The following is a 15,298-nucleotide window of genomic DNA, read 5'->3' on the forward strand; positions in this document are numbered from 1 at the left end:
ATATTTAAAAACTTCGATAAAATTTAAAAAATCAATGAATTTAAAAATATTGAGTAAAATGAGAAAAATGACAGAACAATTTTAATAACTTTATAAAATCTGAAATATATTATATACAGAAAAAATGAATTTAAACATTACAAATTTTACACTGAACGAAAAACAAAATGAATTATAGAAACATTAAATATATTCAAAATTACTATTCAATAATATAGATAATATAATTATTATAGTAGATATTGTTTCTTTTTCTCATCGCTTTCGAAACCAGAATCCAGATCACTACTAAGACTTTTTTTCAAAGGACTTTTGTCATATTTTATACCTCTTTTCTCTTTTAATAATTTTTTTATAGTATTTACTAAATGATTAAAGAAATTTGGATAACCATCATATCCAGGAAAAACATTAACATCGATTATAGCATACTTTTCTGTATGATTCTCAATAACTACATCAACTCCAACTAGGAATAAACCAAAAATTTGTTCAACTTTTTTTACAATTTTTTCAAAAATTTCTAATTTTGGTTTTACAGTAAAACTTTGTTCTTCTTTTAATATAACGGACCATTTTGAATTGGAACCGCTTTTAGAAATATCATGAGAACTAAAAAATATAGTATTCATTAATTCAGAATCCTTTGGGTAAAAGTTCTTAAGACTGGGTCTTTCAATAATGTGAAAATGGTCATCGATTATAAACACTTTATACAAAATAGCATTGTGATTAATTAAATTTTGTACTAAACATGGTGGTTGACAGTCCAATAGACCCTTTTCATTAAAAATTACCATCATCTAGAAATAAAATTATAATTATTACAAAAGTATGAAGGGCAATATACAGATATTTGGTAAGTAAATACATTTTTTAAATAAAAAATATATATACCATGTAAACAAATAATACAAGTTCTATGTAATTAATATAATATTATCACAAAATATTTTATTTGTAACCTAAAATATATTATAATAAATTATGATTTTACCTTATGTGCGTTACTTGAACCTTGAGCAATAAGAGGTTTACAAACACAAGGAAATTTTATTTGGTTTTCTCTAAATAAATTCATTATCTCTAAAATATTTTTAGATTTAATTTCAACAAAATTAGGAATAAACACATCATCTAAAATGTAAAATAAATTATTTAATCACTATTGAGATATATTATTTTATTTTTAAAATAAAAATTAAATGACCTTCAAACTGTACACTATTATATATCATTTCATACGATTGATGACGATTTCGCAAATTTCGAACATTTTCCAATGGATCTATCACAATCAATTCTGGATGTTTTTGAATGTATTCTTGTATTCTTGTAACAATATCCCTTGCCTACACAAAAATAAAATATATGTATGTTCACGCACATGCTCATAATTGAATTAATATAATATAAAAATTACATAACAAATAATTTTTTTATATTAGTATAACAAGAAATCATTGAATATTTACAGAGTAAAATTAATTTATATACACTTATTTAAATATAAATAATAATATTACGTACATACAATAATAAATTGTAGAATATATTGAAAAAAATGCTTACATGTTTATTACCATCTTCCGCATTGGCCAAAATATCAGTCAACTTATGAAGAAAGACGTGAATTGGTCCTTGGGCTTCTATATTCGATTCAATATTTATCTGGTTACAATTAATAAAATTATATTATTACTGTTACATTTAAATAACTATAATTATAATTTACATGAAAACTTTATGGATAATATTTATGAAAAAACAATTTTGTACAAATCTTTCTTTATTAAATACACAAAAATTGTACACATTCTTAAAGAAAAGTTTTTAAAAATTTTAATGTTAAAAAATGAAATAAAACAAAAAAATTTGTTAATAAAGAAAACCAATATATGATAATATTAAGAAATATTGCAAAATATTAATACTCTCGATAGTCTTATATTATTAAATATAAGAATAACATTTAAGAATGATGCCATAAACTTTTTTGATATATTCAAAACTTATAGTTTACAATAAAAATTGCACTATATCATAAAAATAGAAAAAAACATGAACTAATTTGGTAAATTATTACATTAAATTACATATAATTAACAATTAAACACATATATTATCCGCAAAGCTAAGATCACAATTTCAGCAGATTAATATATTTGAAATTCCTTTTTATGATTTTACATTCATTTATTTTCTCACTCTCCAGTTTCATTTATTACGTTCATATAAATTTATCTCTATAATGAACATCAATTTTTTTTATAATTATACTATTTTATAATTCATTTTCATTAATATTTTGTTTTTTTTTAATCATGTAAACATTGTATACGTTAAATCTGTTAAAGATAATATGATTGATTTTTTTTTAATTAAAAAACATTTATAAATTGGTATTAATTAGTATAAAACGTATGCTGTACAACTTTTTTTAATTTTTTTAACACCAACACAAACAAATTGAAGGTCATTAAATAGCATATTAAAAAAAATTGATAGAAAATTCAAAATAAATAAAAGAAAAGACTATATTAAAAATATATGTATAAAATATAATAAAAATATTTCATAATAAGCTGTAAAATTAGCTCAATGAATTGATATAATCGATATGATAGAAATCATATAATAGATCAAAGACGTACCATTTAAAAATAATGGTATATTATTCTAAATTTTAAAATTAATTTAATTGAAAATTTTTTATGTACATAAAAAATAATAACAAAGTAAGACGAAAATTGTAATAAAAAGAAAAATAAATGGAATTTTTTATTTGCAATAATTATAGGAAATATATTTAAAACAATACAATAAATAAAAGAAACTATTGTTGATTATTTTAAATATATAAATAAAAATATGAGAATAAAAGAGAAGAAAAACATCAAAGATAAAATTATATATAAACGTTTTATAAATAAAAATAATTTTTGGAATTTTATAGTCACCATAAAATAGAAACAAAATTGTTTCATTTTATAACGAAGCAATATTAACAATTGTGTATTGGTAGTAGATCGTAATTTAAACTAAAATTGTTAATTTTAGTTAGTTTAAAAGTATCGAGTTTATAGTAAGCAAGCAATATAAATGTATCCCTAATTCTACACAAAAGAAAAAATTTGAATCTAAGATAAAAAATTGAAAAAGTAAAAATAATAAAACAAAATACATATAATAAAAATAAGAAGCGATTCTTGATGAATAGAAGATAAATTTAAAAGAAAAGAAAATTAAGAATTAACGTAAAATAATAAAGTATGAAATAAGAAAGAATAATGTAATAAAGAATGAATATTATTTAGATTTAAAAATCTAAGGAAAATTAGATATTACATTTTTCCGGAGTTTGAGCAAAAGCTTAAGATAGATAAGTAAAAATGTAATGACGTAATAATTGATAAATAAAAATTAAAAAAAATGGATATGAAATATATTAATCAGTAAAACGTAAAAACACAAGTAGACGTAAGAATAAAAAACAAGGGATTAATGGAAGTCATAAAAAACTTGAATAACGATTTTATTTAAGAAAAGTGACGGAAGCAGTAAACATAATATAAATTATAAATTAAATGTTAGATAAAAAAAGGACTTCTACATTAAATAAAATTTAAATGTTTTATGAACTATACAGGATAATTGATAATGTCAATAGACAGATCTTGTGCAATCACTTAACAAGTATGAAATTACAAAAAAATTAAACGAATAGTAGTATTACAAGAAAATAAGATTAAATATATAATAAATAATAATAAAAATATTTCTAAAAATATACGAATTTTGCTTTTATTCACATAATTAATACTCATTAGATCTGAAAAAAAAATAATAAACAGATGGAATAGTACGTAAAGATATTCGAAATATTGATAATATATGTAAGATTAGATTGAAACGAGAAAAATATTAATTTTTGTATATAATAGAAATACAAATAAATACAGAATGTTAATGGAAAGAGAAAAAAAGAAACTAATAATAGTTATATAATATAGCAAACAGAAAATATAGAAAAATATATGAAAGTAAGAAGTAATTGTAGCAATCGTAGTTTGTAAAATATTCTGTCGTTTTTATATCACAATAAATAATTGTATATAATTTTAATAAATTATGATGGTAATATTATTATATTTCTATATTATTTAATTCTTATTTGTATTGAATATATTTATTAGAAAATAATGTTAATCTTTTAAATTATTTTATATAATTAAATCTACATATAACAAAATTTTATTTTAATACTATACAATAAACGTATTAAGACGATGATTTTTGTACATACTTGCGAACAATGAGTCCAAGTGCTGGAATGTTAACTCAAATCAAATTTATCTACATACATAATTAAATAAAATCCAAAAGATAATTGTATCCTCCTTATAGATTGTAATATTATAATTAGAGAATCTGTAACTGTTGTTATAGGTCTATTAACTATAGCTATATATATATATATATATATATATATATATATATATATATATATATAAATATATCTTTTTTAAATGGATTGATAATATATATCCTTTTTTAATTGCATTGGTAGATTTTCATTCTCGCTTTCTAAGTTTCTTCTTGTCGTCAAAGCTCTGGAAAATAAACTTTCCTCGGTTATCATTTTTAACAGAACTGAAATGAAAAAAGCACCAAATCCATATAGATTGGTATGATATTCAAATCAAGTACTTTGCTACAATACGGTTATTAGCATAATTGATATGTGTAGTATAATTAAGAAATTATATTTTGTTAGAGGTTCGAAGAATATTGATTTTCCAAGAATGTTTTATTTTATTTTTTCTCCATCAAAACATATATGTTTTAGAAAAACTTTTTTAATTCTTATACTTTAGTAAAAAATATTAAACAACGAAACTGCAATAGCTGATATATAGACTATTGAAGACATACTGTGAAGAACAAGATTTCTTATAACTCCATCATCTAAAAGAAAAAAGAAAACACAAATATTTAGCTACTAAGCTAGATTATCTAATAGATAACCGAAGGATTTTAAGAAAATTATTTTTATGTGCAAAGTAACTATCTAAAATTTTTAAATAAATTAGTTCGGTTGTTTTTCTTATCTTTGTGCCCACGCGTTTATCAAATAACATAACTTGGAAAAAACATATTTAAATCTCTGCTTAGTTATAACTGTAGTAAAAAATTGTTTCTTATGTGAAATAAAATTAGTAATTTCAAGGCTATATAGTAATCTACTTGCCACTTATATATTATTTAAACGAATAATTTGATATTTTCAGCATCGTTGCAATCGCTTATACTTTCATGTATAGAAATATTCTTTTTGAAAATAAATGCAAAGGCCATATTTGGCTCCCATAATATTGAATTTTTGTTGCAATACTATTTTCCTTTTTTATCTTTGCAGATTACTGTATAAACTAATATTTCAACAATCTTGGACTCACTGGAAATGATATGTGGACTGATCTTCTAGATCAGTAGATTGAAACATTTGTTACATCCTAAATCTAACCGTTAAGACTCAATTAATTACAGTTTTTATTTTTGTATTTAGAGATTTTTGTACAGAACAAAAACACAAGTCTATATATTATTTCTGATTCACTAATTCACATAACACAACTTTCCATCATGTAAAGAATAAAAAGATAAAATTGCGACAATCAAAAAAATCTAAGCGTTTAATTCACAAATAGCGCTCTTAATCATATAGTATAAAATGCAACAGAACTATTTCAAATTATATATAATTTAGATGAAAGTTAACTGGAATATTCTTAAAATTTTGTGGTTATTAATTGTTATCACTATATATAGATTTAATCAATTAAATATTTATAGTATTAATAATAGTTTGTAAATATTAATCATTACAGTAATATTATTACAAATATGTAAATCAATGATATAATCCTATATGAAATTGTATAGATGTTTGGAAATAAATGTAGAAAAACATTTTCAAGAGAAGCTGCAATAGAATAAAAAACATGCACATACTAATGAAAAGGAAATTTAATTTGTATTATAATTGAAGGATTAAAAATCGAAGAATATTTAAATAAATTAAACAGAAACTAAATAAATGTATATCAGTATTGGATTTATTTAAGCTAAAGAAATAGTAATGGAAGAAATTGAAGTAAGTAGATTTATATATATAGATAAAACGAACAATAATATTCAAAATATAAATAAAAAATATTAAAAGGAAAAAATAAAAAAGTGAAGGAAACCTGAGTAGAGAACTTGGAAAATTATATAAAAAAGAGAAATATAAAAATCTAATACAATAATATATAAAATATTTAAGGAAAAAGAAAAATAGGGTGTAAAAATGATAAAATGCTAAAGAACCAAAGCAAAAGAAAAAAAATATAAAAAAATTAAGAATATGAAATAAAAAAATTTAAAGATAAAATATTAGAAGAATAAAAGAAAAAAATTGAAATATATAATATATACAATATACATAAGAAATAATATTAAAATAAGACAAAAATCAAATTACAAAAAATTTAAAATTAAATTGCTATCAATTATTAAAAAGTATGATATAAATATAAATAATATTGAGTTTATTTAAAGATCACATAAAAAATATATTGGATCATTAAATTAGATCATTAAAAGCAACTAATTTTTACATTTTGTTGATTAATCGGATAAAAACTATTTTTTTTAACTTTAATTTAATAACACTTTGTTCGATAATTTTCAAGTAATCTGCACCAATATAAAATCTAAGACTGTTTACATTTATTTTAAAAATATAATAATGCAAGTATATATACAAAAATTTTAATGGTTTCTTTATTATATCGATTTATTTTATTTTTTTGATAAAATTTTATTATATATTTTCGAAACAATTGATTTATAACTTTTGAGAAAATGTATCCTCGATTGAACGTATAAGACGTGTAATTATCTTTTTGTGTAAGAAATCTTTTATTTATATAATATTTTGAGGTAATTTTTATAAATTTAACATTAATTATTAAAATTAATTAATTTATTTAACATAATTAATAAAATAAAAATTTGACATTTTTTTTTACTTATTTATAGTTTAGAATTATTTTATAATATATTTATTATTTGGATTATAATCAAACAATAGATTTATATATAATAACTGACTTTTTTTAATTTTACATTACCGTCTGGTTCTTGATCTAATATTATCCTTTATTTAGTCCTTTTTTTCCCGATGAAAATTTGAAACGAGCACGCATATACATATCTAAAATCATTATAAGCATTATATCATAACAGTAGACAAAGAAATACAATGCATATATATCATATATTTTTGCATTTATTTTATTTTAATAGTATTTACATTATTAGATTGGTTAGCACGATAGTCAATGATCAAAGCATTCTTCCTCGACAATGTTTATAATTGACACGTTTTTTCAACTTTTCCTTTTGATTTGCAAAGCTTCTTTTTTTATATAGAAATCTGGAAAGATTTCAGATACTTTATTATTCTTCTTAAAATTAGCAATAGAAACTGCGAAATATCCCATACTTATTAATTACGCGAATAGTGGGCAAGTCATAGCGGATATATATATATATATATATATATATATATATATATTATAAATTTGAAATCGCAATTTATGATTTTTTTAAATCAGAAATAGTTATTAATTTAAAAACACAGTTGTACTTTAAAATAGTAATTTAACGATTAATTTCAAATAAAATCTTAAATTTTTTTTGTAAATCAACATTGCTTTACGTACTCAATTGATACTTATTTAAATTTTCAATCTTTGTGCATAGATAACCGATCCATATATTTATTATTTATTTTCAACTAATTTATTACTTTATAAAATAATTTGACTCTAATAATATATTATAATGACATATATTTACAAATTTTATACTTGTCTCAAGTAAGAATATAATTTTATTATAGACGAAATTTAAAAACGTTTTAATAAAAACGTTTTAAAACTTTAATAAATATTATCTTAAATCTTATATGAATATATCAGGCATGATAAGATATAGAAATTTTTATTTAAGAAATGTCATATTCAAAAATGGTTTAACAAATCATTATTTTGACATTTGTATAGAGATTTTAATGATCCGTCTAAACATACATGATAAAAGTAATATCAATAACCAAAATATCAAGTTCATAGAAATTACATATTAAAATGAGGTAAAAGGTATATTATGACATTTGATGCAGCACAAAATGGATTAACACATTTTTCAATAGAAATAAATTTTTTTGTACTTTACATTTATAGTTGCACATAGAAATGTAATAACTTTCATTAATAATCACCCATTTGCTTGTTTATCAAACACCTCAACTGCAGATGTAAAAAAAATGATTTGATATATGACTTCTTATTTATATTAATAAAGATATATTATAATGGTCATACACCTTATTCAAATTATAAAATCAATGATTTTGCAAATTTATTCAGTTTTATAATTTCAAGTTTATTCTAAATTTTTCTATAAATATAATTTGAGCTGAAACATACTGAAAACAAAGAATTGGTTTTTTCACTCTTAAATTGGTTTTCTAACCTATCCAGTCTAAATATTAAATTTTTACTTATAAGAATTTAGGTGCATTATTCTCGTTTACCTGTTAAAAAAAATTAAAGAAAGTCAAATTCATGTATTTATAAAATAAATTAAAATATATATAAATTACCAAAAATAGCAATATTTAAAACTCAACTTGAAATTCCTTATACTAAAATAAAAATTAGATTGTAGTATTATAATAATATTCCTTATATATAAAATAATAGATTGTGATAAATCAGAATAATTATTTAAACCATTGTAGACTATTGTAAACCATTTAGATAAACATTTTTATTTTATTTCTAAATTACTAATTAAATAAGTCAATACATTTAATTTTTATAACACTAAAAATATCACCTCTCATATTTATTATAATTATATTATTATTTAAAAATATTATATTTCTAAAATCCATAAATAAGATATATATATATCTTAAGAAGTTATAATAACTTAATAAACAATGTTATTATTTTCCTTTAAAAATATATAGTTATAAAAGCAACATATGAATATTTGTTTAAATAAAACTTATTTAAAAACTTAAATAATGAACTTCACCAATGATCTAAAATACATTATAAAAAAGTATATATTTGTTTGATAATTTTTAAACAAGTCTATTGCAATACTATAATATAAACTATAATATAGCTCTAAAAAAATTAATCATTTAAAACAGTACAACAGTATTTTCATAATATTTTTAACAATAATAATAGTATAAAAAACAATACATTATAAATACAGAAAAAAATTGTAAAAGAAAATATTACAAGATCTTTACAAAAATATGTAATTCTTATAAATTTAAATAATGTAATTGGATGATATATGTAAAAAATATGTTCATAGTAAAATATTCTCACCGCTTTCAAAACAAATCCTTCTTTGGCACAAATATCGCAAAATTCCGCCCAATTGAATTTCTGACGCTTTTTCTCGGATATCCAATATCCAATAACACTTTTTTCGTTATCCATTGCTGATGATATTGAAAATGGTAACCACTAAACTCCCAAACGTTTTAAATATAACAGTATTGCATCAATGTGATCTTAAACATTTAACGTACAAATTATAACTGACTGAAAAAGAGTACTAGAAAATCTACTCTTCTTTCCCTCTTGGCGCTATATAAATGAGTCTAAATAAATAATTTTCTACGCACTGGTAATTTACACGTAATAAAGCACATGACACATTTATAAGGTTAGGGTTAGTGATAATCGACAACCTTTTATCCTATTCGCCACGAATGCATTTTTAAACGTATAAAATTGTGAACGACAAAGTAGTAGTACACATAATGCGTAATATGCACATATAATGTTATACTACTTAATTTGTGTGGAAAAGCTTAAACGAATCACTGATAAAGATTAAACGATTATTTTTTTAGAGATCTTTATCAAGATGCATATATAATGAATTTCTCTGAATTCAATATTTGTTTTAGATTTGCAATTTATGAATACATATTTACTATACAATAATAGTATCGTATGTTTTAAGGAATTTCTAATGTTTTTGTTTTTTTTTGCTTTGATAAAGCATTCCTTTTTGTAACAATAATTGAAGAAAATGAAATTTAGTAATTGTACATTTACTTAAATTATTTCATAATTGTCTTACATTCATTTTTTATACTTATTGTTTATTCCAGTTGCGATTAAATTTATTTAATTTAATATATTATTATATAAATCTATTATTGCGAATAGACTTACGTACACTTACGTAATAGATTACGTAGACGTATATTTTATAATAAATGAGTACGAATAGTATCTATACTTTATGCCTATAAAATATGCATCTGTATCAGTATGAAAGTCAAACAATGTAGAAATTACAGTAAATTTGTATTTCATAAATTTTTAATAGTAAAATAAACCAAATAATATATTATATATTATATAATGTGTAGTCAAGTAATGTTATTGCAACATTATCGTAGTAAGATATAAGCTGAAGATGTTGACTACCTTTATAAAATATCTTTAATCAAAATAAATTTATAAAGTATATTAAATATACTTTTCTTATATATTCTAGTGTACTTTTCTTTAAATTTATTTTCATGTATACTAATAAGCATCTATTTTTTAAATATGTAATAATATAAATAGATAATATTTATTGTTGATGAACAAAATTAATATTTCTATATTTTAATTAATCTATTATCGATATATATAAATTTTTATTTACAATGTAATTGATTCGTAATATAAAGTTATATCTGTACATATTTAAATACATCATTTTCTAAATAAGTTTTGCATAATTTATTTTGTTAATTTTATATGAAAAATATAATAAATAATATAAACCAAGAGGATTCGTGTCTAAATAGATACTCAATGCTGTTTACTATATGATATATATTTAAGTATAATAAAAATTATCTGCTAGGTAATTAATATTGCTTCTTAAAATAACCTGTATAAGGAAACCGATAAATCTACTTATTACTAAAATATATTTTAAATAAATTAGAAAGTAAATTTTTAAAATGAAAATTCATAAATGTATAATTAGCCAATATTATTACTATTACTTAAAAGTATATATACTGTATATGCTTATTAAAAAAAAAAAAATGAAAATATCAATTGTTATGAAATCTAATTTTTATGTACTATTTATATTATTACATTTATCACTATCAGTTTATTGATATCACAAAAATTTTGATTAAAATTTCATTTTTAATGGAATGATTATATATAAAATATGAACCTTTTTAATGATTTAAAAAAAATTACTATAATGTAAAAATATGTAAACCACATATAAAATTTTGAATAAATATATCGTTTGATACATTTCATTTTATTGTAATCAATAAATTAAGTATTTACTTATTTCTAATTCAGAGATAATAAAGAGCTAGTATTTAATTTTTAACAATTGTTGGTCAATATCTTCAACTCATTTGTAGACATTTACTAAAGCATTAATGGTATTATATATATTTTATATACACAAACACACTTTTAATAATTTATTACTCTTTTTATTATTATTACAAACAAAAATTATTTATACAAAAAATCAGATATTAATCTTTTTAAAAAAATTCAATTTTAAATGCAGATGCATTCTTATTCCTCTTTAAAATATTTTAATTATTATAATAAATATAATGAAATACACAATTTTATTATTATATCCAGAAAAAAATTCATTTTAACTACTTTTTTTTAATTTTGAAGAAATATTGTCATACCAAATGTTTGAATCTATACTTTTTATACTTTATCTTGTCCAAAGTTGTGGTTATATACCAATCCATGTCAGAATCTGTTTCAGTTTTCAGGTTTTTTTAAGCTTCATTTTTTAATTTTTGCCTTTGATATTGTTGGATGACTACGTTACATATTACGATGTTACATAGTATATTGTACGGGAGAATGATTTCAAAATTAAACATAAATTAATTTTCAAATTTTTATAATTTTTATTAAACGTATAATTAAATTAAAAATTTTCAAAGCTTTAAAGAACTTATCTTAAATTTTTTAAATTCGTTTTTATAAAATATTATTTTTTAATAAATTTTTCCAAAAAAAGTTTTCATATTTTACAGTATTAAATTCAATGTAATTATATACATATATATGGAAATAATATGTATATTTCGTAGGAGCTTACAATAAATTAGTAGTCTTCAAAAGTTAAAAATATATAATTAGTATGATTATCTTTCATGAAATAATATTTATTCTAGATAAAACAAACACCGATTTATTAAATCTAATTATCAAGTACTACATTTATATAATAACATACTAATAATATTAGCATTTATAAATTTTTTAAAAAACACAATTTTTATATAAAGTATGAATTTTCTATACAACTTTAAAATAATTATAAATTGTAAAACTATACTGTAATGGTATTTGAAATATTACTAAATATTATATTTAATTTAAGAAAAGTCTTAAAAACCAACTAAATTATTTCTTTTTATAAAAAACATTAATATTATTTACTTTTATTAAATAAAATATAAGTAAAATTTTTTAGATACATCTTATAAATACTAATATAAACAGATTAATGGTATTTTTAATAATAAAATAATTTTGTAAAATAAAAGTTTTTACTAAATTAATATTTTCAAGGTAAAAAACTGATTAAATATTTTGAAAAAATATAAGAGAAAAGCAGTACGTTTTATTATATATACTCTATACATGCAATAATAAAATTAATAAAAATAATTCTAACAAAGATAAGAATAAGAATGTATCTATAGGAATATCAAATTTCAAATATCAGTATTCATACTACATTCAATCAATTTTCTTACATTTATATTAATATTTTATTTTATATAAGTAAACGCAAAAGGCAATATGACAGGAACAAAAAGAAATTAAAAAATGCAATAACGAATCTTATTAATAAAATTATAATATAAATTAGGATAAAATTTATAAAATTTGAATTACTCAAAAAAATAAGTCAGAGATTGCTACACACCAACACATATATTTTGTATTTGTAATATGCATATATACGATAAATAGTACAGTGTAACTTATTTCTGAAATTAGGATCCACTAGAAAATCGTATTATTCGCTAATACAATAATTAATAAGCTTACGTATCTTTTTCTTCACTTATATGGCCATATTATTGCGGTTGAGCAAGAATTATAGAAAATGAATTAGGTCGTACAAAAGTAGGGAATGACATTTCGTCTTTTATTTTTTTCATTTTCAACTTTATTTCGTTTTACATCTCAGAAAGACGTGCCTACTTTGTATTCAGTAAGACCAGAAAAAATGTAATATGCATCGGATTTCAAATATGTTAACTTTTATATTTATTTTATTTAAGAATGAATGATTTTTGTTAAAATAAGTAACAAAGAATATAGCTTTTTTGACTACATTTGTAATTAAAGAAATTCAAAGTTAAAAAGTTAAACAATTTGAACTGCGCAAAACTGCAGTCACATTTTTCCTGACTTACACGATCCGTTGAGCGAATATATTAACATTCAATTAATAATTACTGCATCCACATGTTTGTCTATATTTTGTTATTCATTTTATTACTTTATATTGTTATTCTTGTCTAAATAAAAATGGCAAATTTTTTTTATATGCAAAAATCCATTTTCAATGCTTTAATCCTTCTACAATTGAAATCTATATTCAGAAATCATAAATAACACACTTGTTTTTAAACTCTATAGATTAAATATTTCGTTCACTTAGTTCGCATTCTATTGCAATTTAACATGCGTACTAATATCCAGAATAAGTCAGACTTGCAATTATTAAGGTACACGAATAAATATTTATTTCTTGTTTATATGAAGTATATTAACAAAATAAAATGAAGTATTATAATAATTATATGAATGGTAGTTATAAAAATAAAAAAAAAGAAAAAAGAAAAAAAACTAGTTCACAGCATTGACAATAGAAACTACTAAATCATTGAGAAAAAATTATTGGATCACACATCTCAACTGGATATAAGAAATATAATAAAATTTCAATTTTACAATTACATAAATGGGAGGAAACAAAGAACGAATGAAACGCTAATCAAGAAGTTGATACAAGACTCAAGTACGTTCTTGTTTCAATATTTAAAAATGCATGATGGATTCATGAATCATGTAAAGATTATTTAATAACAACTTTTCTATTAACCGATTTATGTTTCCATTACAATTATAATGCAATATATATATATATATTTATTATTTTCTTTTCATATATATATGTATACACGCGCACAGATTAATTCTTGTATCTAAGACGTAATTTGATATAATTATTGCATCAATTATTATATAAAAACAGAATATTAGAAAAAAATAATATAAATAAATATTACCCTGGAAACGAGCAAAACATACGATCCTCATTTTTAAAAACATTTCGGGAGTAGCGAGTGTGTGGTTCCCATATATTGGTTTTTATCACTTTATAAATAAAAAACCTAAAGGCTGTCACCTAAAATCTAGTATTAAAAAACTAAAGTGTGAACAAGTTCTGTCCTTTTCCGTTGTTATGATTATATATCCTTTATATATTCAGCAAGTCGATATCGACAAAATCTAACTTATAAGCTTTGCGTAATCTAGTTATTTTTCATTAGGTGTTACCAATTTTTGTTCTGAAATATTTTTTATTGCAGAATATGTCATAATGAATGACTTAATGTTAACTATAACGTTTACTCTTATTATTTATTTTTACTTAAAAATTGAAAAATAAGAGGGCTCTCGCTAAAGCCTAGCGTTGAACTGAAACTGATGACGATTTCACTTTTTTGACATTCACTCTCAAGTTTATTTTTTATTAAGCCTGTCGACATGGAACAATTTGCAGAAGAATTTAGCATAGTCTCTTCTTCACTGATATTTTCATAATTGATTTTCCTTATTTATTTATTGTTACTTGATAATAGTATTTATTAACATAGATGTAAAAAAACAAGGTGTAAAGAAATTATAAAGTAAATTATAGAAAATACAATGTATGTTGAACATTGCCTTAGTGAAAGAAAATGCGTATCTAAAGATATCACTATAATTTGTACATTAAATGTGAAGAACATAATTTAATGAATAACGCAATTATAAGATTATTCTTATACATTAAATGATGTGTGCTTCACAAACGATTACTTTTATTTTTGTAATAATATTAATTATATTATATA

At 20.5% G+C, this 15,298-nt stretch overlaps 1 protein-coding gene and 1 long non-coding RNA gene across 3 annotated transcripts; both read right to left on the bottom strand.

Annotated features, from left to right (window-relative positions):
- Nucleotides 1-197: 197 nt before the first annotated feature.
- On the bottom strand, nucleotides 198-1,108 carry LOC105361542 (inositol-tetrakisphosphate 1-kinase). The gene is made up of 2 exons (XM_011498764.1): nucleotides 998-1,108; nucleotides 198-803 (listed from the first exon to the last, which is right to left on the bottom strand). Exons 1-2 carry the CDS (start codon nucleotides 1,079-1,081, stop codon nucleotides 231-233), a joined length of 657 nt encoding a protein of 218 aa, XP_011497066.1. The 5' UTR covers nucleotides 1,082-1,108; the 3' UTR covers nucleotides 198-230.
- On the bottom strand, nucleotides 1,103-9,956 carry LOC105361541 (uncharacterized). Of its 2 annotated transcripts, XR_912843.1 has the most exons (6): nucleotides 9,465-9,956; nucleotides 7,361-7,483; nucleotides 7,179-7,261; nucleotides 1,573-1,671; nucleotides 1,211-1,352; nucleotides 1,103-1,137 (listed from the first exon to the last, which is right to left on the bottom strand). It is a non-coding gene; the product is annotated as an uncharacterized LOC105361541 (long non-coding RNA). The 2 variants fall into 2 exon arrangements; XR_912844.1 differs by lacking the exons at nucleotides 7,179-7,261; nucleotides 7,361-7,483; nucleotides 9,465-9,956 and adding an exon at nucleotides 4,307-4,482.
- Nucleotides 9,957-15,298: the final 5,342 nt, after the last annotated feature.

This window comes from Ceratosolen solmsi, unplaced genomic scaffold, assembly GCF_000503995.2.
Source record: "Ceratosolen solmsi marchali unplaced genomic scaffold, CerSol_1.0 scaffold30, whole genome shotgun sequence".
NCBI classification, from domain to species: domain Eukaryota; kingdom Metazoa; phylum Arthropoda; class Insecta; order Hymenoptera; family Agaonidae; genus Ceratosolen; species Ceratosolen solmsi.